This window comes from Rhipicephalus sanguineus, chromosome 2 (assembly GCF_013339695.2).
Source record: "Rhipicephalus sanguineus isolate Rsan-2018 chromosome 2, BIME_Rsan_1.4, whole genome shotgun sequence".
NCBI classification, from domain to species: Eukaryota; Metazoa; Arthropoda; class Arachnida; order Ixodida; family Ixodidae; genus Rhipicephalus; species Rhipicephalus sanguineus.
The window spans coordinates 151,958,822-151,982,772 of record NC_051177.1 but is presented as its reverse complement, the minus strand read 5'-3'; the positions used below and the strand labels follow the sequence as shown (position 1 = coordinate 151,982,772).

Sequence of the window (23,951 nt, the reverse complement as noted above, 5' to 3'; positions counted from 1 at the left end):
ATTCATCGGCAACTGACTGAGGTTTGTGGTGAAGATAGCATGTCCCTTCAGCACGTCCGCAAATGATCCAAGGCTTTTGCTGAGGGTCGAACGGAAGTTCACGTTGAAGAACGGAGTGGAAGACCGCCGGTTTCGGATGCGATTGTCCAGAAGATCAACAGTGAGCTGCTCAAAGATCGGAGGGTGACCGTCCGTGAACTTGTTGAACGAATTCCTAAAGCTTCCCACGGTACAACTGAAAGAACTTTAACAGAAACGTTGAGTTTTCGCAAGGTGTGTGCTCGCTGGGTCCCCCGGGTGCTGACTGACGGACACAAGGAGCCACGCCTTCACTGTTCTCGCAAGTTGCTTCAACAATGTGAGGGGGGAGGCAACAAGAAATTGTTGGACTCTATAGTCACGGCAGATGAAACATGGGTGTTCCATTACACCGCCGACAATCTCGTCAGTGAAACGCTGACCAAACTCCGGTCAGCAATCCAGAAGCACCGGAGAGGACGACTGACGGAGGCAGTAGCGCTTCTTCACGACAACGCTCGACCCCACGTCGCTCGTCAAACGCAGGAGTTTTTGAAGAAATTTGGGTGGACTCTTATGCCTCATCCTCCGTACAGCCTGGACTTGGCCCCCAGCGATTATCACCTCTTCCCCAAGGTGAAGGAACACTTAAGTGGCAAACACTTCAAGAGCGAGGATGAAGTGCGAGAAGAGGCCACGCGCTTCCTCAACGGGTTGGCGGGAGACGTCTTAAACTTAGGAATGCAAAAGTTGGGCACAGTCTACAAAAGTGTGCCGGAAAAAATTGAGACTATGTTGAAAAATAGACAAAAGTGTAAGCTTTTCAACGATGTATAAACTAATGACAACACAATGTTTTTCTATTTGTAAAAAATATGGGAACCTTACTTTTGGTACAACCCTCGTACATGACATGCGGGCCACTGAATTAGGGGACATAGGTTACATTACATATGTACGATTACATATGCGCGTTACTATGACATCGCTTTCTGTACTCGTATTTTAAAAAGTTGATCCCTTTTCAGATGAAGAGGCAAAATTCGAAGTAGAGAGAGCAGGATCTTTCGACTTGCTTTCCCAAGACCATACGACACAGAGTGAAGATGGTGAGTGCTTCTAAATTCACTAGTGGTTAAGCTTGAGAGATGCAAGAGCGCCTTATCTCTATACTTGGCCACGATCTGCTTTAGTTATTATTATTTACGTTACTGTAACTGGTACCCGCATGTGCAACTACTTTAACAGCGAGAGCTGTAAAAGTACAGCGAGAGCTTTTACAGCGAGAGTCGCCGCCGCCACTGGTGCCCGTAACCGCTATTGTGCGAAGTAAGAAAAAATGAATATAGAAATAAAATCCAGGATCGGATGAGATTTGAACCGGGGCCCTCTGTGTGGCAGTCGAGTATTCCACCTCAAATCCACGCCGGTGCTTGAAACTCCTCTGCAAAAAGACCCTATGCAGGCGTGATGTCACGCAAGGAATTGCGTGAAAATACGTAATGTGGCGTGGCAGAAGAGTAAAATAACAAACAGGTGTCACAAAAAGCTCATTTCAGCGGTTACTATCGGCGGCTTACAATATGGACACTGTCAGGTAAGTAGTAAAACAGTTGATTACCAAATCCCCGTAAATAGTCGATTGTTAATTTATATCTTTTGGGAGTAATTTTCTAGAGTTAGAGTAACTGAGCTAAAGGAATACGATTATGTTATCTGCCATAGGCCATTTTCTAAAGTTCTGTATTTTCAAAAAAAAAATTCGGCAGATCCCACGTACCATGGGAGTCGATGATATGCGAAGCGTGCGGCGGGAAGGTGACTGTGGCGTATTTATTTTTTTTTTTTTTACTGAGCGAAACGTTACAAAATGACGCTAAAGATCTGTATAAATTTTATGCGCACACATATATGTTGAAGAGCCGCATGTGTTGTATAACCAGTTGTTTACAGTTGGGTAACGCTGCCAACGGCAACGTGGGTATTATACCAACACCCGAAGCGGTAAGCTGATATGTAGTGCTTATACTTGTCTCTTATGATGGAAAACGCACGCACGTTTCACGAACCCGTGTGCATGTGTGGAAGAAGTTCTTGACAGTTCTTGAACAAGGTCATCATCCCCGTGATCAGTGAGCACCAGCAGCTGGTCCTGACTTGTTATCGGATCAGGTCGTGATCGCGGTGACGAGGGGTCCATGTGTAGTGAAGTATGCGGTATAGTACAGCTGTTGGAAATCGTGCATGCCTCGGTCATTTCGTCGACAAATTGTCTGTCGATAGAGCAGGCGACATGTCGGAATCTGAAGTCACCCTTCGCGTTGGTGAGGTATAATCCGTCGAGGCTGGTAGGCCTGGAGAGTGCTACGTAGACCAACATCAGTGGATGGAGCTTGTCGTATTCGTAGACTATACCTGGGCGTATGTGGCCTACGTAGCCTAGTCTACAAAGCGGCTGTCAATCAATGTGGCATCGTCCTCGGTCAGCATGAGGCCATCGCCCAGCCTCGTAAGAAATGAAGAGGACACTGCGTCGTTCTGGCGGACGAAATGCACTGTGCGGTGATGTGGATATCGTATGCAACTATCGTTAATATATTCCTCCGGGGTCGAGCAATGCTTCAATATAGCTTGCTGAATCAGCAATACAAACAATGTTTATTAGACTGCTATAAAAGTGGAGCCAACACTGGAACTGCAGACGTTAATCTGATATCACGCCTGTATCGTAGGACTACACATCGTAGGAGTATCATGTAGTGTTTCTTGCTTTCTTGTAAAATTAGATAGCAAGCACCACAACCACAATTGACGTTGCACCGATATTACGCCTGCGTAGGCTGTTTTTCCAAACCAGTTTATAGACGTGGCGTGGCTCAGTGGTAGAATACCTGATTGCCACGAAGTATGCTCGGGTTCGATTCCTGCTGGGATCCTAATTTTCATTCTTTCCAATCGTCGAGTCAACGCTGTCGATGTCGGTTTTCCTTAACGCTCTGGCATTTAAGTTACCATTGTCTGTTCTCGCCGTTCCTTCGTAGATATAAACTGTCAGTCACTTGTGGCGCATACCCGTACCCCTTAGCCCGTGGTAAACGGGTATGTGCCACACGTGTCTAGTGGAAAGGGTTTGACGACGTACGCGACAGGATTTTCACGTTCTTCATGTCACGACCCGAGAGTCATATTCGTCAGATCCTCTTACCCTCCCATGCCAATTTTGGTCTACGCCAAGTTAAGGAGGCGATCATGAGAGCACCCAGACGTAGGCGGCTAGATAGATAGATAGATAGATAAATACGTAGATAGAAACGCTCAAAGTGCCAGAGGTTCGCTAAGAAATGCTTCGCATTTAAAAAGAAAAGCCTACATGAACTAGCGTCTACGCATTACTGGGAGGACACAGTACGTGCATATTCTTACCTACACTCACACCTTGTGTTTTTATAGGCTACTTCTTACTCTACAAGAGTCCCGGTAAAGTCGGCAACCAGTCATCCCTGGTGCTTCGCGAACCCTCCCGCTACAATTGCGTCTCCTTCTGGTACTATCAGCCCGTATTGAGGAGAGGTGTGCGGCTCTTCCTGGATGGCGATGAGATTAAAGCGGTGGATGATGTCTGGAAGCGCCGGCAGTTGCAGTTCACGAGAAGCTTGGTAAGGCCTCCGCAGTTTGGTAAGACCTCCGTTGTTTCAATAATAACTGGCAGCCACAGATAACACGTATCCCTCTAAATGATTCGTCATATAATTGATTCGGTGGCGCGAGCAGGACCACGTCAGGAGGCCTCCTTGTGCCCTGACCGCGGGCAATGCCATGTATTGTCGAAAAAATAAATGAGTAAAATAAATAAATGTGCACCCAACCGCGGGAATCATGCTGTCGTAAAAGAGTGGCGGATAGCTGCTGTATGAGTACCTTTCCGCATTCTGCGAGAAATTTCGCTATAATATAATTCGCCTATGAATGTCCCCACAGCGTAGATCTCTGTTTCCAAATGGATGAATTTTCTTTATTTTAGAGTGATGTGCATTACGGGCTCTTAATTGCTGAAGTAACTTGTAATTCATTCCACGAACTGTTGCAGCCCGACACTCAGATACGGCGTTTATAGGGTTGGGCGAGGGGGGAGGAGAGGGAGTAGAGAGGGTAGTGTATATATTTTATAAAGGAAGCGCGAGCGATGACTCGGGATATTACGGTATACGGCAAAATGAAAACACGTTAAGCGTTTCAAAACACCAGACTGCTCACGGGTAATTTTCATGGATAATTGCTGGATCAACCACACGGCCACCATTTTTATCATGTCTTCTCTCTTTATTCTTATTCAAGTATTTAAAAATCATTTTTTCTTTACAAATTTGCTATTTTTTGTCAGTGGAGGCTGCTGTCGGGGCGAACAAATCACGCACATATTAGCCATGGGCGTTGAAAGGGTAGTATAAAAGGGGCAGTTTTGTATGTTTGCGGCTTGTTCAATCCACGCAATGTTTACAAGTTTGTTTTCCTGATACAGTATCGTTTAAAAATAACAAGTTTTGTGTATACAGTGACATTTTCAGCACAACAAAGCACAGTATTACGAGAATATTTCTCCAAGAATAAAACTACTTGGAGAAAGCAGGCTCCTAATAGAAGGTTGAAAATTCACGATATTGGTTAATACTTATCGCCATCGGTTTCACTTAAGCACTCTGCTCTTGCGTGGACTCCTTTTGAAGGGCTATGTCCGTTATGGAATAACAGCTCTTGCCAATCATTTGTATGCGTGCCTTGGAATGATTATTCAAAACAGGCCCCCATAGAACACGTTATTATGTACTTTCATCTGCTTTTCAACAGCTCATATGCAAGCCAATTTGAGTTGTTATTAGAAAAACCAACGAATGTCGAAAAATATTCGTGGCCTACTGCTGAGCACAATGACCTATCTCCTCTGTAATATTCGTTCTACCGTTCTAATCTATGTGTTTGTCGTGAGCAGTAAGGGAGCAAAATAATATTAGGGTAATCGGAGATGCTTTCACGCCTTTCTCTTTTTTTCCAGACCATTACCGCGCTCTCCGGGAGCAGCGACAAAGGATTCGTGGCCATTGATGATCTTCTGCTCAGTGAGACGCCATGCGACGAAATGGGTGAATTTACTGAATATATAAACGAATTATTCGCACAGTACTCTGCATCCCGCTTGCACAAGACTTAATCAAATATATGAGAGAGTAAAATTAGGCATCGTGCACGAGGTTAACCCCCGGGACATATATCCCGGAACACTGCTACCGATAACGGTAGCAGCGTTTCTCGTGATAACGAGAGAAAGTACTTGAGTAGCTTTTAGCGCAAAATGCTAGCCCATAAAAACTGAGAATGGGCAGGTGAAAGACCAATGGACAGCCGTAATAAAACTAAACCAATGTGAATAAACCACGAAAACAGCTGTGCCCACTGTTTTAGTGATACATCTAAGAGGTAGTTAAAGTAGATGATAATTTCTTGCATGTTATATAAGAGTATAGTTTCATAAGCATTGGCTGACTCTGGCTTTCTTTGTGTTCTATCTTTGTCGATTTATTTGGTTCTCGTACTGAAGGACACGTACACCTATCCTTCCCGCTTGTCTTTTGTTAATATTGACATCTCATATTCTTCGTGTGTAGTCACCGTAAGGCTGTTCTCCCCTTACAGGCAAATAATCGCGGTAATCATTCGTATTGACCTCACTCAGCCCTGCTGTTTTCGACGCTTTACTGAAATGATTGAAGCATGATTATGATGTCAGGATACAATGAACCCATTGCCGCGTTAAGGTTATTTATGACAGACATTGTAATAAAGTAATTGCACTTATGTAGTATTGGGAGACATCAAGGGTATTTGAGGTTACTGATACCTCTTATGGCAACGCATGTCAATTGAGTGTTTTTACCGATAACAATAATATCTAAAGTGCTTTATTAAATTAGTATGCCTGGCTGCACAGTGTCAGGGGTACATCATTTATTATAAAAGGAAATAGAAAAGCAACAAAAATGAAATAAGAGTCTCAACTGATTTCATATATGCGCTCAAGCAATAGATGATTGAGAAAATCAAAGTAGCAGCAGGACTATGAAAACGTCATTAATAAATAAACATCCCTGAAAATGATTGACGAAAGCGGCGCAGATATCAGTATTCCTATATATCAGTTGCTGTGAACTGACGATGTCATTCATTTGCGCCGTTGAAGGTCGGTCGACGCGCATGTTCAACTGCGGGAACAACCAGACGGTGCCAGGGCACAAAGTGTGCGACTTTGTGCCCGACTGCAAAAACGCCGCCGATGAGCAACGCTGTGGCCAGTGTGACTTCTCCGAAAGCACGTGCGGCTGGGACACGAGGGGCTTCGCCAACCGTGGCTTGATGGCCTGGCATCACGCACCCATTGGACGAGTACCAGGATCGCCACCAACAGGATCAGACGAAAGGCGTAGCGGTGAGCCACTCCAATATTTCGTATACCCGCCGTAGACGCTCGAAAGTAAAAGGGAAGGAATACGATAACCATAGCGAAAGTGTTACGAAATATTTTGCTAAATTTCGAGATACAGTCGTGGAATTGTACACAGCATGTCTCACTATATGAACGAAACATCTCCAAATGAGTCTCATATTTGATATAGTTCATCATGTGCTGGCCGAAGTAGCGTTACTACTTACATCAGAAGTGTAAAAAGGTCCCAGCGCCAGTTAACACAACTGAACTAGCGAGCAGCCGGATAGTCGTACGTTTAAGATGGGCGAAATTAGCATGTAATATATCCCCCTTAGCAGCTGACCGCAGTGAACGTTTGGAAAAATAGTTAGCCGTATTACATCTTACGATTTCTCACACGATAAATAATAATTTTCCTAAAGTCAGAAGCGGCAACTTTGAAGGGGTTAAAAGCTGTTCCTACAAGGTCTGGAACACGCCTTGATGGCGTGTTCTGCTAGGCTTTAGGTAAGAGGCCCGTTCTGCTAGGCTTCAGGTAGCAGTGACCACTGCCACTAATATCATCAACCCTGGCGCAACTGGAAGATAACGCAGCTTAACCTCAATGCAACGGTCATTTGACCGTCAATACCGTAAGAAACCTCAGCGAAAAAGCAAAGTCGCAAAGCAAGGGGAACACAGCCTATACAGCAAAGGCCACCACAGCGATAGAATGCAGCTGGCAACCACCCACACATTCATGAAATCTTGTTACCGTGACCATATTGCTGAGAAAATGTACAAGCATCCCGAAGTCTTAAGGAAAGGTTTCATAGGTAAGGCCGGTCGCAGCCACGCAATACTGTAGAAAGGCAGGGGATTGAGCGTCAGAGGAGTGAGCGCCGTGTTTTAACTCTTATATTCACATGTCTTTTAGGCATTTACTTTCTTGCTATCGTTTACGCATCTATGTAATTTTACATCGTGTACTAATATTTCTACCCGATGGCTTCGATGTTAATACTGAAGGAAACGCCATGATGACTGGAGTTTCTGCCTGTTTCAAAAGAAGGCCAACCCCAGGTTTTTGCCTCTCGTCGCCTTATTCTGCGAAGTTGGCGCTGTAACTTTCCTTTCTAGCAATTGCCTAACAGCTCTCAGCCAGTGGCCATCTGCCGAGTCTGTTTGATGTTGCTTTAATGCTTAACTACACTATCGAACCTACTGTCGAAAAGCTTCGCTACTTGAATGTGCCAGATTTCAGAGCATATTCACAATGTACGCACTAAAATTTTCTGTAATTCCTATACTCAGCGGTTCCCTGGAGGTTGTTTTCACCTCTGCCGTATATCCCAGCCAATTGTACACTGTGTTGACCCAATGGTGGGAAACATTTCTCAAAAGTTCTTGATTTTTGTCGCAGACGTGTACAGTTATCATTGAGTTAATTAACAAACAGCTTTTAAGATCGCTCCCTAAGGAGACGAAATTTAGTTGAAGTTGAGCTAAAGTCCTTGTAATCTTGGGTATTATCAGCTTATCCTGTGTTTCTTGATGTTGCAGGGAACTACCTGCTCTTGTACTCGAATATAACTACTCGAGTCCCGGCGCATGCCGGTATTCATTCCCCCAGCATAAGGAACACTGACAAGTTGTGTACAATAGAGTTTTGGTACAATTACGCCGGAGACGGTAAGTCATTGAAAGCTTGGTTTGTTTCTGTTTTTTAGAAAAAAATTCGATTACATTCATTTGAGGCATCTAAGCGTTTTAACAGCTCGAAACAAACTTGCAAAGTTTGTTTCTGGAAGCTCCTTTTGGAAAAAGATGACGCAATCACTAGTAATTTTCTGATGAAGTTTTTTTTAAAAACTGCACCTTAAATTCACTCATCCGAGGTTGTGTAGCTCTTTTTTTAGCATACAACTCTTTTTGTCCAAAGTCACCCCGAAAAAGTTATTTATGTAGTAGTATCAAACTTTTTAGAGTTACCTCTCGCTAGATTACTGGGAAGTTTAAGACGAAAAGAAACGTATTTAAACACTCTTGAGTAACAAAAAGATACTCGCTACCAGAACAAAACCGAAAATTTCAGGCACCGCATTTGTAATCGTTTACAGGTTATATTTTCCGTAGTAATCATTTCTGTACTTTAGTGATCTCGGAAATAGTGAACCGACTACGTGGCTGATTACTCACGCCGCGATTCACCATAGAAAGATGATATTGAAAGCGCTACTTTTGGGTAACGCTGCGCACACAGATTTAAACATTTTTCTTCTTCTACGACGTGCTGCGTAATTTTAAGATGGTACGAAAAGCCAGCAAAAACGTCAATTCGTAACGCTATACACTGACAGCTTGGCACTAGCCACGAAGACCTACCACGTGACCACAGATTACGGTACAGAATCTCCCTTTGAACATGCGCACCATGCACATAAGGTAAAATTATATTCTTTGTATTTTAAAGGTATTTCTGGCGCTTTTCTACGTGTACTACGTTCTAAATACTCTTCCGGCTTCCAAGCGGTGTTGCCTTCGTGCCGAAAATAGGGAACGGCAAAACCATAGCTCGTCTATTTTCACGTTTTCGCTTAATTTATGCGTGGTGGCGCATATCATGCGCAATTCTTTAAAGAGACAGAAATGTCATCCACATGCTTGCAACAGAACTCTACAAATACAGTTTTCTTTTTCAGGGGGGGGGGGGGAGAAAGCTACCTGTTGAGAAATATTTGTCCTTGCCCACGATTCAAACCCGTCAGAGACGCCCTTCCAAGTCAGTCGCTCGTCCTCCGACTGAGCTAACCAGAAGTTTTATTGCCAGAGTGATTATAATGACACTCGAGCCGCATTTTCGTCGTGGCTCTTGACACCACCGTGAGGTTCGGTCTAAAGTCCCACGGTGATAACATCGCACCGCACGTCGTATGTTCCACCTGCTAGTGAAAGCGCGCAGGGGCAGCCGACGATCACAGCTGAAACGGAGATGAAACGCACCGGCCGTCCTCCGTCGCGCAAGGACCCATGGGGGCCGGCAGGGGGGGGGGGCACGGCAGGAAGTGTGCATAACCTCGTCAAGGCCGCACGCGCCTTGTCCTGACAGGTATCAGGAGACGACTCATACATTTGTACTTCTTGTTTGCGTTGTAACGATCGACAGCACAAAGGTCGCTTCGCTTGCAGCAGAGGGGGTGTTTCCTTACGCCGGCGTTTTGTTGAGTTACGCCAGATCGGATGGAAGGAAGTTAGCTGCTAATTTTACTTTGTATAACACTCCAACTGGTTGTCGTCGCATTCACTGCTTCGCGCTTGAGGCGAAACTGTTACCTTTTTTATTTACTATATGAAAAAAAAAAAATATTCACCAATAATGACGCGCTCTAGGAAATCAGGATCACCATCAGGATCGCTTATCAGTGACTCAGCGCGACTATCGCACGTTCTGCTGGGCCAATGACAATGCGGACGGAACAATTAAAGACGAGACAATTGCATTGCAAGCGGGGGGATTACCATCTTGCAGAATCACGCGATGTTATTTGTCAAGTTCAGCGTCTTTGTGCCTTTAGCTCTCGGTCACCTGGCCGTCCGGATGCGATCTGCTAGCTACTGGGTTGGCTTAGATGGTAAAATCACTGTTCCACAGCGCTGTTGCTCTCTGGTTCGAATTCCTGACGCGGACAAATTTTATGGCATCAGACCATGCTGAAATGTTCGGTATGCTATTCCAATGATTCCGTATGTCTCCGTATAATTCTTATGGAATTCTATGGCAAACATATGGAAGACATATGGAGAACATACGGATTGCGCAAGGGAACAAAAACTCACAGGGTCGCTTATGCATTCGCCTAAGACGACTTGAAGGCGACTTTTTATTCTCAGTCGAAGTATCGATCCTCCCTTGCTCTCCTCCGAGAGCTTTCTGGGCCTAACGTGGTTTTGCACTGCCTCCAGGATCAGAAGCATTGCAAGCTTACTGTACGTCACCTGGTTTTGCACTGCCTTCGTGATCGGCCCACCTTTGACCAAGCGACGATGTCATGTGATGGCGTCACGTTATACGAAGTCAAAATGACGTCATAGTCATGTCACCTTGACGTCATGGTGACGTCACAAATTTTCGTTATTTTTGCCGTCCTGGTGGCGTCATATGGTAACGCTATCACGTGATTATGATTTTTTGCAAGACTCGTGTTCACTCTGCCAACGACGGTAAATATTCGCGTTTGGTGAGGGTTCTAAGGCTTTCGCCATATTATGGAATTATCGGAATATCATGCGGAACGTTTTACTGAGGATGAAGCTTTCTTCCTGAGAAAATTTGTATGCAAACATGCGGATCACTATTTTTCTCCTTTTATAGCCCTTCCCCAATATTCTTGGCCTCCGCTGAACTGAGGTCCCTGTTACAATATTTCGCGTGCCATTTCGTATGGATCAACGTTGTCAAAGGTATACGTGAGCCAATTCTTCGCAACAGGTTTATCAGTTTTCAAAAGACCACTTGCTTCTGGAATCACGCGTCCGTGCCTGGTTGTTGTAGCACGTCACGGTAAAAACTCGTGTCGCGAAAACATTTCATCGCTGGGTTAGAAAGATCTTCTTTTGAGTTATGTATGACCAAATCAGTCGAAGACGTGAAAGCACGCTCCTAATATTGCAGAACAACTGAACCATTAAGGCATAGCATGAACTCAAGTATGATTTTAAAAAGAAACATTAATATCTTCGTGCGGGCTCGTAAACCTGTTTCCGACCTCTGTTGGTGCACAATCGCTGCCGCGTTCTCAGATAACTCTTTCCGGCGTAAGCGCGCGCCAATCCCCGGATCAAGTAAAAGTGTAAAATGTGCTTCATATTAATAGGTGATATGTACATATCTAGAGCTTAAGTCAAGTTAATTTTATTTTGTAATTTTATTTTCAACTCTTATTATCTTTCTTTCTCTTCTCTGGAAGTAAAATTATTTCACTTATCAAAATTTTTACTTCACTTTGACCTAACTTCATCTATTTCTTTACATTAACAAGCCTTCTTTCTCATCACGTTCCAGGCTCATAAGTATGAGATGGAGCTTCGTATTTATAAAAGAACGTCTACAAGATTTCATGGCGACATATATAGATGTTTCCCCGCGTACACGAGAGGACGTGGTAATTGGGTGGCTGCTATTACGCACCGCAAAAGACAGAATTTTTACATTTACAGTTACCCTCTTGCTTTCTAGGTAATCTCGGAAAGCACGCAGATGTTGCCCTTATCCTGAATGCTGGCGGCTACGCAATGCCTGTGTGGTCCCTCCGCGTGTATGGCGTATCAAAACGTGCCGGTGTGTGGCACAGCGCTTTTGTGTCAGTCGGGCGCTACAGGACAGCCATTAGTGTAAGTACACAAACAAGTGAGTGCCTGCCTATTTAGCGCAAAAGCTGAGCGTAGCGTTCCCATACAGTCACATGTCCAATCGTTGTAAAGATAGTGACGTTACCAATTTTATCTCTGTGGTACATACATATATCGTTACATACCGTATTCACATGGTCTAGCTAGGATCGAGAAAGCTTATCTGATTTATTAGACATTAATGATAGCCAGGCAGGGCCATCGCAAAAATTGCTTGTTACAAACATGGCAAAAAAGTGCATTGTAGGGTTTACTTGCCAAAATGACAATTATGAGGCAGGAAGTATGTGTCGTGTATTGTGTGTTTTGGGGGGGTGGGGGGGTAGGATTCCGAGTTAGTTTCAACCCACCGGGGTTCATTACTGTGCGACCTACATCTAAGTACACTGGCGTTTTCACCTCCATCAAAAAGTGGCCGCCGTGGCAGGGAATCGAACACGCGTACTCGAGCTGAACGACGTAACACTTTAGCCGCTAAGCTACCACGCAGGGTTTTAAAAAAAATGGAGTGAACACAAACGCATCTACCTTAAAAGAACCTCTCTCGTATATCGAACACCGTCACATGCCCACTAGCGCATACACACGGGACCGCTCACGTTTGTTTACTTTTAATATTTTGTGTGGACCCACCCATACTTTTTCACAGGAGATACTGAAAGAAATAGGCTTGAATTCTGCCACTCCTCCGTGAATGCTCTTTGTATAAAATTGTTCATCTGCATGAGAAAACATTTAAAAAATGGCGGCCTTTCGCGGGTCTCTTGTAATAGACATGTCAAACAGCCTCAGAATCCTTTCCAATGGAATGAAGAAGCATCACTTCTTCAATTGCAATACTAGTATACCTCCAAGAAGACAGAAAGAAAAAACGTGCGGAGAGAAAGACACCTTGAACCAGGTAAATGTCCGGTCTAGTACATGTCTTGTGTGGTACGGAAATTGGGGAAGTAAAAAGACGAAGCTACCAAAAAGTTGAACGCTGTGTGCACAAGGAGAGAGAACGGGAGGGGGGGGGGGGAGGGGGAAAGTCTTCAACATCCACATGAAAGCTGCAAACGATCACTGAGTGCTCGGGCCACTGCGCTTTTACTGCTGCTTTCTTACACTTGCGCAGCTAACTTTTTGTTCCGACCATTGATGCTACTTTAAGCGCAGTAACCGCCGTATTCCAGCTGTAAATCGTGCCGGTGTAAAGTTTCCTGAAACGAAAGCGCAGCGCGTCGGAGACACCACTAGTGAAGCAAACGCAGGGTGGTTAATTAGACCTCCAATTTGCTTCTGTATACTTGGGGAGTGTAAGTCTGGAGTAAGAGAGAGTAAATGGATGAGCTGGGTTTGTGGATCATCACAATAGGATTGAACAATGAGCTTAGACCTGGGATCTTTAAAGCCGACCCCAGCTTCAAGGTGTACAGAATCGTCGGTCGATGTAACGTCACTTGTTGCCGTATCGAGGGGTCCAGCTTTCTCAGCGGGCAGATGTAATACACGGAGAATTTAAACACACTTTGTGCAGGCAAGCCCAAGTTTGGCTTCAGCGTGTGCATTCGTCAAGAAATTAAAATTTCCATTGTGTCGTCAGTAGGAAGACAGGTTGTTATTATGTAAAGAGTTGCTACCGACGATGCCAAGCTCTTGAATGATGGTGACCACGAATAACAGGGATAGGCGCGAGATACAATAGCCTGATGGGCAAGAGAACGAGTACAGAGAGAAAGAAAGAAAGAGCGAGAGAGAGGAAAAAAAGAAGGAAAGATAGATACATAGAAAGAAAGACAGCAAGAAAAAGAAACAGAAACATTCTAGGCGAAAAAACTTCTTGGTGAGGCGGGATGCGAACCCGCGTTCCCACGATCCGAAGGCGAGCATCGTAACCACACGGTTTCCAGCCACGCTGGCTGAGCATAGCATAGCCTTGTATAGTATAGTACAGCAATGGGGTTGGAAAGGGAAGCAAGGCCTAGGAGGAGAGATGTGAGGGTGAAGAGGAAGGAAAAGAGCAATAAAGAGGGTAAAGCATAGCATAGAAATAATGAGCAATAGAGAAGTAGAGTGAAAGAAATTCAGAAAAGAAAGATAGAATGAGTAAGAAAGCAAGAGAGAGAGAAAGAGAGGGTGACAAACAACGAAGAGAGTGAGAAAGGAAAGTAAGGGTGAAAAGCAGAGATTTCAGGATGAGGAGGAGGAAGAGGAGGACGCGAGAGAGTAAAGCATAGCATAGGCAGAATGAGCAAGAGAGAAATAGAGAGAAACAAATGTAAAAAGAGAAAGACAGAGGAGAGAGAAATAAATAAATAGAAACAAAGAGTGCAAAAAAGACGGAAGAAATGAAACGATGGGAAAAGAAAGAGAAAACCAAACAGAAAGAAAGAACGCTGCCCAGCTCCGCACTTACTTCAGGCCTGGCAGCACTAGTGCGTAGCCGCCATAATTTTTTTTTCGTTCCAACATTTATAGGCTGCGACAAGTAGAACAGCTTGATAAATGCGCGTTGTTTAACGGAAAAAAAATATTCTTTGCTTTTCTCGTTGTAGTGACGAGTGTGTTGACTTTTCAGTTTTTCTTCGAAAGCTGGCGACAGGGGCGGGAAGATGCGATGTTTGCTGTCGACGCCATAAGTTTTTACGGGTGTGCATTACCAGGTAAGACGAGAAGCAGCTCATCATTCAATAAGTGATAGTTGATTACCACTATTCAGAGCGCGAAATATAGTAAAGAAAAATCTATAACCGCAGGACTGGTCACATAGAGACACCAGGAGCCTTTTACTTCATGTCACGACTTCTTTCAACATCCGTTTTTCTTCCACATCGTCATTGGCTGGAGGAATACCAGACCTTCATTATAATCACTGCGATTTGTGATCAGAAACCAGGAGAATCAAGAAGACATAAACGTTTCATAAAACATTCTCTAGCTGTCCTTGTGTGTCTGTGGTTTGTGTGCGCGGACATAGCTCCAAGGGCATTCCAAACATTCAGTGTAAACCTAACAGGGCACGGGGTATATAGGATAAGCAATTTCTCACATGTGTTCATACTGTGTAATGTATCGCTCCTTGGTAAATCATTGTGTTGTGGATGTGTTTTTTGCGGATAATACCATGCGATGTCGTTTTTATTATGTGTGTGTATGTTTCATAAGGCGTCATTCTTTTCTCAGCGAAGTCGAACAATTGCACCGACTTGCAATTCCGTTGTTCCAATGGGGCTTGTATAGCCAAACAAGACATCTGCAACTACGTCGATGACTGCGGAGACAACAGCGATGAATCGAAGTGCAGTGAGTGTAGTAGTTTTGTGCTAGTATTATTGTCAGTCTGTTCCATTTATTTTCAATAGATAATATATGAACGAACAAAGTTTAATCAAGCCGTTGCGCTCGTAGAACATGGTACAACATATCGGTATAAAAGGGGGACTGACACGAAAATTTTCATTTTTGTTTTGTTGGTTGTGTCAACTCAAAAACCAAGCCCTCGGTAGTGTCGAAAATTCACCGGTAATCGTGAGCGCACTCTGAAAAATTAATTCATTCATGTTTTTAAAATTTAGTTTTGGTTCCTACTGTACATTGACGTCACGACAAGATATAGGCTTCTCGTGATATGCTCCCACAGGATATCGTGACGTTTACAAGGCTTCCCCACTCCATGGCTCCGTTCGTGACGCAAATGTGGTCATTTTGTTTGCTTTAGTACTTGAAGTCACCACAATTAGCTATACTGGCACGTGAGGTCACCAGGATTGACAATGTAGACTGACATCACACTAGTGTCCATAGGTGCACCGTGCAAAAATTGATTTATTGCGATAATAAAACATCAATTTTTTTTTTAGTTTAACACTTGCTCAAAGCCGCCTTGTATACGAGAGGTTTGTATGGCGAAGTATAGCCAACTTCGAAATTTTGTGTCAGTACACTTTTAAAGCTAATTTGTCACCGATTATATTAAAAGCCACTGAAGGCAAAACAACAGTTTCTAGCGAAATTCGTTTCTCAAACAACTTGTGCTGTCAATAAATACAGTCATACTGATGAAACAGCCTTCCGTATTACACCGATAATGCTTATTCGCGTTTTTTGCATTTCCGATCGCAGATGACTATGGACTCCGCTGCAACTTCGACACTTCGTTCTGTGATTGGATGCCAGATGCTCCATTGGATAAAACGCACAGGACTTGGGCTTTGAAGAAAGCAATGCCGTCATTGGCACTGTCTCCGACACGAGATCACACAACAGGCACTCGTGATGGTAAGCTCTCACAAACGAAACACTAATACTCTACCTGCAACAAAACAATGCCTCTGAACATCAGGAAGGGTAAGAAACGTAAAAAAGTCCGCTTTACGAGCCATCTAACTAAAGTTAACAAGTTCAAAATAATAAAATTCACTTGCGTCAAAGGAGACATTGTTCACTGTGAAAATCACGTCCAAAGTAATTACGTTGCGGCCTGGTTGACTATAATTGGGTAAACATAAGAAGTCCGGAGAGGCTCTGCCCAGATGACCGAAGTGCGGGAGCCCACATTTTCGCGACTAACGAAATACTCCCGCTCATGCACTCAGCTATGTTTTCCGAAGGCGGTGTCTTTGGCCGTCCGGTTATGACGTCAGTTTGGAGAGCGCGCCCATTGGTGCAGACTTGTAGGAACCATGACACAACTTCAAAGCGCTAAAAAACAGGGACGGACGAAAAAGAGTGGACACGACGAGCGCTATCGTGTCCACTCTTTTTCGTCTGTCCATGTTTTTTAGCGCTTTGAAGTTGTGTCATGATGTCTTACAAATTCGCCCAAGCCTCCGTGCTTCTAAACTTGTAGGAAGTACGATGGAAATGCCGTACACTTCTACAGCTGTACCTGACTATAGACTTTCTAGTTAACAAGCAAGTGTTTTATGCCGGGCTCTACCAATAGCTCACTGATATCATTTCCATCACGAAAGTGACGTCGGTAAACCGCACATGAAAAGAAGACTAAGAAAACCCAGAAGAAAAGGTTTGGTGGATTCGAACGACCCGGATGTCGAACCCACGATCTCTCGGTCCGCGAAGGTAGGGGCCGGGCGATCTGCCTTCTACGGCGCACATGCACGACATTTCACGAACGCGACTTATATAGCTTACACACCTCCATCTCACGGTGATCTTGCTTGGCGGGGGACGTGGGGGAGGCGGTGTCGCCGTCTGGGAGCTGGTGAGGTACTGCATCATGACAATAACGAGCGCAGACAAAGAGCGCTTGGGTAGTTGGAGCACAACGGAGGCTTTCGGTGCAACATTGCAGGAAACTCTGCGGTCGGTGCAATGAAGCGTATGCGGTGATTCGGTTCGGGGACGACGCAGTTAGGTGCCTTGCCTTTCGCGTCGTATTAGCGAGTGACGGCTCGTTGCCATAGTAGTGCAGCTTCCAGATGCACTAATGGTGTTTCGTAACGGCGTTTCTCCGCCGCTGACTGCTTCGGGTGTGATAGCACCGACTAACAAAACTGCTGCAATAAATGCCACAGAAAGCCAGCGACGTTGATTTGCGAATGTTGCGCATTGGTTGGTTTGGTGAAGGGAGCGACACGCCAGCAGGAAGCGGAACGCCTTCCCGCTTTCCTGAAGCGTTGTGTGGTATATGCATGAGCACAGGAATAGGTTACCCTATTACTGGGGAGCACACACCTTGGCCTTTCTCGCCTCAAATGACGACGCTTTGAATGAGCGCAAATCGTCTTCCGGTGTTTATTATATGCTGGTCGATGCCATCTTTGCGCGGGAATCACCGTATGCAGTGCCCAGGCGTATACGTTAAGTACTTCTGCTGCCGCAAAAGATTAACCATAATCAAGGACGTTAGTCTTCGGGCTCGAGAAGTGCCGCTAGGCGACAACGTGGGCGCATCCATGTCAAATGATGCCATAGCTGCCAAACACCGATATATATATTGTGCAAGCTCTCGTATATCAATGTACAATAAATAATCAACTAGTTCTGACACGGTTCATTTTCCTGTGGTACAGACTGCTATGTCACACGGATGAACCATGTTCTTTTTTTTAACCGGAATACAGCAAATGAAATCGAGTATATGCCCATCCGACGTGCAGCAGGATTGCTTTTTTTTTAAATGTTCGGCATTGTTTACGCTTCTTCTCGAAGCACTGTTTTCGTTGTTGGTCCATGCCAACTAATATAAATGTAGCTTTACTGCCTTCTTGAGAATATTTGTTCTGGACACTAGGTTTCTCTTATTATGTTTTGCCGCCATCCTCCTTTCTGAAAAGTTTGCGTTTGAATGTGGATAAGCACACTCGTACCGTTCATCAGTATTTGTGCACTGAAGTGCTTTGTCATGTAGTTCAATGTAATAGAAAGAGTTGTGATTGTGTTGAATACATTTCTCGCGTTTCTGGAGGACGTAGCGCTGGTTTTTGCATAATGTGGTTTCATAACTGATGCAATTAACTGTGGCTTGGAAATTTTGGAATGAGGAATGCATTGCGCTGGTGCCTTGACAGCATTCGCTGTAGCGCCATGATTCATTGTTCACATCGCGTAAGGCCAACTATGCACACCGCGCCACGCTATCAATAAACAGGACAAAGTTAAAGAAATACGCAGCTTGGGAACAGAGTGTCGTTGCAAAAGAACACACACGGCTTCTAGCTTCTCTGTTCCCAGCCCTTAAATAGAAATTTATAATATAAGATGTTTCATTTGGTGTTTTAAGGTAGAACGTTCAAACGACAATATCTCAATGTGGGCTGGAGAACCGAACTCGAAAGCTACTTGCACGAAACCAAGTATCAGGAAACTCAATGTACTTTGATCAATTTCTAGTCGTAAATGTCCCCGTATCTCATAAACAAATAAGGCAATGACTCTTGTATATATACTAACTTGGGGAGCAATATGTCGTATCTAAAGAATATTTCGGTGTGACAGCTTCCCTTCCCTTCTCTCTTCGTTGACTAATTGAATTGAAACGTAAGATTACCGCATTTTTTCGTCTAGTATTTACATGGTAAATCAAACTCCGCTCCTTGTTCTTCACACCAACTTAGACATTGCCTAACCGTGTTTTGTACACTTTGCCTTTCCTATTAGTGTACCTCAAGCGATGCCAGCGAAGTTTCCCCAGCATGAAATGATTAAAAAAATATTCCTTATATTGCGAAATACACCCTGCTCCATAAATGATAATTGTCAATATAACAAATAAATTTGAGTTTCTTTTAAATTGATCCCCAGGGAAATTCATTATGCTCCAATCTGACTTAAAGAAGACAAAAGCTGGCATCGTGGGACCAACACTGGACGCTACTAAGCAATGTTCGGTAAGGTCACTTATTCTCAAAGTCAGTTAGGATGTTCATGTATGGCATGTCAATCCACTGTACTTAGCCAACGCACCCCAAAAATTCATGGCAAGTACGCATCTATGACTGCTAGGAAAATATGCTACTATTGCGTCAAATGTTTTACAATCTTGTTCGAGGCTCCTGATAAGGACAGTCCAGACATCTTGAAAAGATCATCCATTAAAATAATAATACAATACACCTACAATACATCTATCTATCTATCTATCTATCTATCTATCTATCTATCTATCTATCTATCTATCTATCTATCTATCTATCTATCTATCTATCTATCTATCTATCTATCTATCTATCTATCTATCTGTCTGTCTGTCTGTCTGTCTATCTATCTATCTATCTATCTATCTATCTATCTATCTATCTATCTATCTATCTATCTATCTATCTATCTATCTATCTATCTATCTATCTATCTATCTATCTATCTATCTATCTATCTATCTATCTATCTATCTATCTATCTATCTAGCCGCCTTCGTCTGTCGCTCTCGTGGTCGTCTCCTTAACTTGACACATACCAAAATTGCATGGTAGGGCATTAGTGTATGACGAACACGATGAACATGTCCTTAGGTGAATAGCATGAGATAATTGTCGCGTACTTTATCAAGCGCTTTCGCTCAGTCACGAATGGCACATTACCCGTATACTACGGCCCATGGAAGCCGGCTATGAACCACAAGTGATTCACACTTTGTATCAACCCAGGAACGGTAATAATAACAGTCTTTCAAAAATGTTTACGCGTTCGCGTTATAGAGCTCGTGTCGCAGAAAATGCGGGACAGGCGCCGGTAGCGTTGTCGGTGACGGAAATATCAGAGAGGTGCAAAGGTCGAAAATCATGGTTAGTGCCGCAAACAAGCCCAGACATTCTACGTGGCAGTCAAGTATTCACCCACAGAGATACGACAGTGTCTGAAACTGCTTACGAAAAAGAACATATAATGGCGTCAAATCGTGCCAACGCCAACTATGGTTGCAGTGTTCGCTATCGGCATTTGTAACAATGCATAAACATTACATATTAACTCCTATGACTCTCCAAGCTATCGTCAGCCATTGCTCATCCAGGTGAAATAGGGCATAAGCCGCTTCTTATGATGCGCACATCATGGCCCCATAGCGTACAATTCATTTCAATAAAACTGACATCTGTGCTCTAAGCTGAGTACTGACGTCACGCCGGACAATAGGATACCCTTTCGGCGTCAGTGTATCAATCCCGTAGCCGGGGTGGAAGGGCCCGAGGAGCCCTCCACCCTTTCCCCTCAAATTGTTGATTCATCAAATGGGCTCTCTTTTTCAAGATAGGTGCTTTAGTCAAATTGTCAAGGCCTGCGGCACATGCTCCTCTCCTACCGCTCACCGCCGCGAAAAAGTTATTCGCTACGGGCCTGCCCACGATACACCCATAACTACTCAAAATGCACAAACAAGTCGGTCCAACTCGCAATGCTTGGCTCAAAGCACTAAGAAAAATTCGATATAGGCCACTAATCGCCTACTGCTTCGCACGACATAGACATAGAGTGGGATCTGCCGGATTTTTAAACTAATGTCTTCCTTAAGTTATGGCTACATGAAATAAAGATGTCACCCATCTCTGGGCGAAGACAACGTGTACCTGCGTCTAAAATAAGATTTAGTTTCCTTTCTGGCTCCCTCCTTGTCTCTCTCCTTCTGATGTAGGCCCTTGTTCATATGATGCATAATAGCTTTGTGTTTTTGCATTACCCACAGCAGATTTCTTTATAAGAGGCTCATGAGCGCGCAATGCCGTGTTGAATGAAAATAATCTTTAGAGCCCACGCAAGAAGAATAAAATCATGAGTTATTATGATGGCTTTCTATGTTGCATGTTTAATATTCGACCTAAAATGTGAAATCTTGTTATTAAGATGTTAGATTCGGAATTAAGCAGTTGGCATGAAGTAGGCAAGAAGAGTGGAAAAGAGAAGCTTGGTAATGTCCACCGTGCCTTGCGTTTTCTCCCATTTATTGTCTCCGCTGCATTAAGGGTATAGTAAAGAATTTAGAAAAACATTCCCAAGAAAGCCGAATAACTTACCTTTGGGACCTTTGCTACAAACACAGTGTTGGTTTTCTGATGCAATCAACACAATTCAACTGTCATAATCCGTTGCGGCAATTGAAATTACGGTATAGAGGTGTTAATTATGATTTTAAGACGAAAGAACTTAAGGCATGTGGTACAAAAACTGACATGACTTTAGTAAGTTTCATGTTAATAAATATCACGGTTCGAGCTGGAATTGAACTTAGGCATTCTGCGGGACAGTCAATTTTTCTGCCACATGGACATGTCAGTTCTTGATGCGGCTTTGGAAAATAACCCTATGCAGTCGGCATGTGGGCCAAGGTAGGGTGAAGTGAAAATCATCGGGAGACGCCTCTGTCCGGCAGTGGATCTAGATAGGCTGAGAATGATGAAATGATGAACACAGCAGAATGGACACTGACGTCTTGCGTTGCCTAATTTGTTGTGATTATTTGGCTTGGAACAACATTTCGATGCAAACAAGTTAGCATAAATGCACTTTATAAAGGCGTTCTTTCGTGCTGTAGTTGGTTCTTAGCTTGTCTTTTCCAGTTTTAACCGTACTCGAAATATGAACTACCACAAGAACTCATTCTTGTAAGTGTCAGAGCTGGTTGGCATTTGTTTTTTTTTTTATTTATCGCAACACGGACCAATTTTTTTCCTTCTACGCTCCTTCCAGATAAGGTTCTTTTACCTGTTGCGCGGATCGAGTACGCCGCAGTTGACATTGAATGTCCGGGCATCTAAGGAGGGGCCGTGGAAACCTGTTTGGCAAGCAACTGGACAATCACACTTCTCACACTTTACAGCAGCTAGCGTGCTCTTCAGTGAGATCACTCCATATCAGGTAAGAAAGCGGCAGTTTTACCAAAAGTGACTGTGTAAGTAGCCTGGAAGCACATTTACGGCGGCGCAGTTGCGGAATAACACACCAGTAAATACTTGCGGTAAAGAGCGATGTTATTTCAATTTGATCTTATTGTAGAGTGTCACAGAAACAATTTTTTAATGAGAACTAACAGACAATAACGCCAAGGAAAGTATAGGGGGTGTTATCTGTAGTATTTAGAATGTAAATGTGAAGAAAGTAAAGTGGACGAAAAGATAACTTGCCGCCGGCAGGGACCGAACCTGCGACCTTCGAATAATCGCCGCCATGGCTGCGATTGGCGCTGACTAACACTCCAAGGTTGAAATGCACATATATACCCCATAAAGTGGACGGGAGGATGACCACCGCCGTAGCTCAGTGGTAGAGCATCGGACGCGTTATTCGAAGGTCGCAGGTTCGGTCCCTGCCGGCGGCAAGTTATCTTTTCGTCCACTTTACTTTCTTCACATTTATATTCTAAATACTACAGATAACACCCCCTATACTTTCCTTGGCGTTATTGTCTGTTAGTTCTCATTAAAATATTGTGTCTAACAAAGAAAACGAGCCCTTAAGAGTCATCTTCTTTCCTTCATACAAAACAATTTTGTGAGATATGCATTAAACTTCCTTCAACTATTCAGAAGTACGACACTATTTGCCTTAAAAATAACGACATAGGGTTGCCTTTGTTAAAGATAACGATTCAGAAAACTATGATCGAAAGGAGCACCGCAACAAACGATCGATAGCACGCAAAAGCACAGTTTATTTCTATATCTCTCGCGTTTGCCTTAATTGTATTCTTGAGAGTGTCGTTCACTAAAAGGGCCAGGACAAACAGTTTTCTATAATAGTTTCCGTTACGAGGGTTAATCCTTACGCGTTCACAGATAAGCTGGCGAAATTTTAGCGCATTTGGTCGAGCACCTAATTTACAATTAAATATTTTTATACACGCAAGCGCCCTGAGAGTCAGGAAACACTGGTGCACTCGCGAGTCGTTACGTTACTAGCTGCTTGCTCTGCGAGCGTCTGTATTACGGCAAAGAGTATTGTTCCGTGGTCAACTGCGCGTGAAATCGAGATATTTTAGCTTTCATCGGCTTGGAAGTGAAAGTGAACGATTTGCAGCGGCTGAAACTTTGGCAGAAGACGACAGGTCCGCTCCATGCAGCACATGACGTCACACACGCCATGGCATAATGGCGGTCGCCTGCTGTGGGCGGGGTTTATAGCCGGCGACTTCTAGAGATTATTTTGCGCTGAAATATTCTCTTACAGTCCACTTTTCTTGTATGTATAGGCATAATAGACCCTCTACTACTATTTTTCGCTGAGAAGCACGAATTGCGGGATGAACATGTCATGGCCCCTTTAAATGAGATTCCCTTGGTATCTTATCGTACAAAAATGTTGTACTGTACATCCTGTATTTTTCTACTAACAATTTGCTCTACTCGCATCTGAATTTTATCGACGTTTATCGTGCTCAATTCTACTTCTTTAGGGCACACTGCAGTTTTTGTAGAAATCCACTATGTTCTCAATAACGTCAACAAAATTAACTGCATCAAAGTGTCCATTATTTCGCTGTTAATTTGTTTTATTTTTAGGTTTCTTTCACCGGAGAACATCTTGTGCCGGGGCATCATGGCTACATTGCCATCGATGATGTTACATTTTCAGAAAGCTGCAAGGCATACGATAAAGGTGAGCGATTTTTTTTTTTTTGCACCTCCGTTCATTC

At 43.7% G+C, this 23,951-nt stretch overlaps 1 protein-coding gene across 1 annotated transcript; it reads left to right on the top strand.

Annotated features, from left to right (window-relative positions):
- Positions 1-594: 594 nt before the first annotated feature.
- On the top strand, positions 595-22,077 carry LOC119383803 (MAM and LDL-receptor class A domain-containing protein 1-like). Its single transcript, XM_049412963.1, has 10 exons — positions 595-787; positions 3,469-3,674; positions 5,069-5,156; positions 6,251-6,496; positions 8,039-8,167; positions 11,712-11,866; positions 14,445-14,529; positions 15,050-15,169; positions 15,989-16,144; positions 22,010-22,077. The coding sequence occupies exons 1-10, from the start codon at positions 595-597 to the stop codon at positions 22,075-22,077; spliced, it is 1,446 nt and encodes a 481-aa protein (XP_049268920.1).
- The last annotated feature ends 1,874 nt before the right edge of the window (positions 22,078-23,951 follow it).

Excerpts from the sequence above, each read along its gene's own strand:
- LOC119383803 (XM_049412963.1), top strand. The coding sequence starts at position 595 with ATGCCTCATCCTCCGTACAGCCTGGACTTGGCCCCCAGCGATTATCAC. Across the intron at positions 5,157-6,250 it reads GACGCCATGCGACGAAATGG|GTCGGTCGACGCGCATGTTC; the intron begins GTGAATTTACTG and ends GCGCCGTTGAAG. Across the intron at positions 11,867-14,444 it reads GCTACAGGACAGCCATTAGT|TTTTTCTTCGAAAGCTGGCG; the intron begins GTAAGTACACAA and ends TTGACTTTTCAG.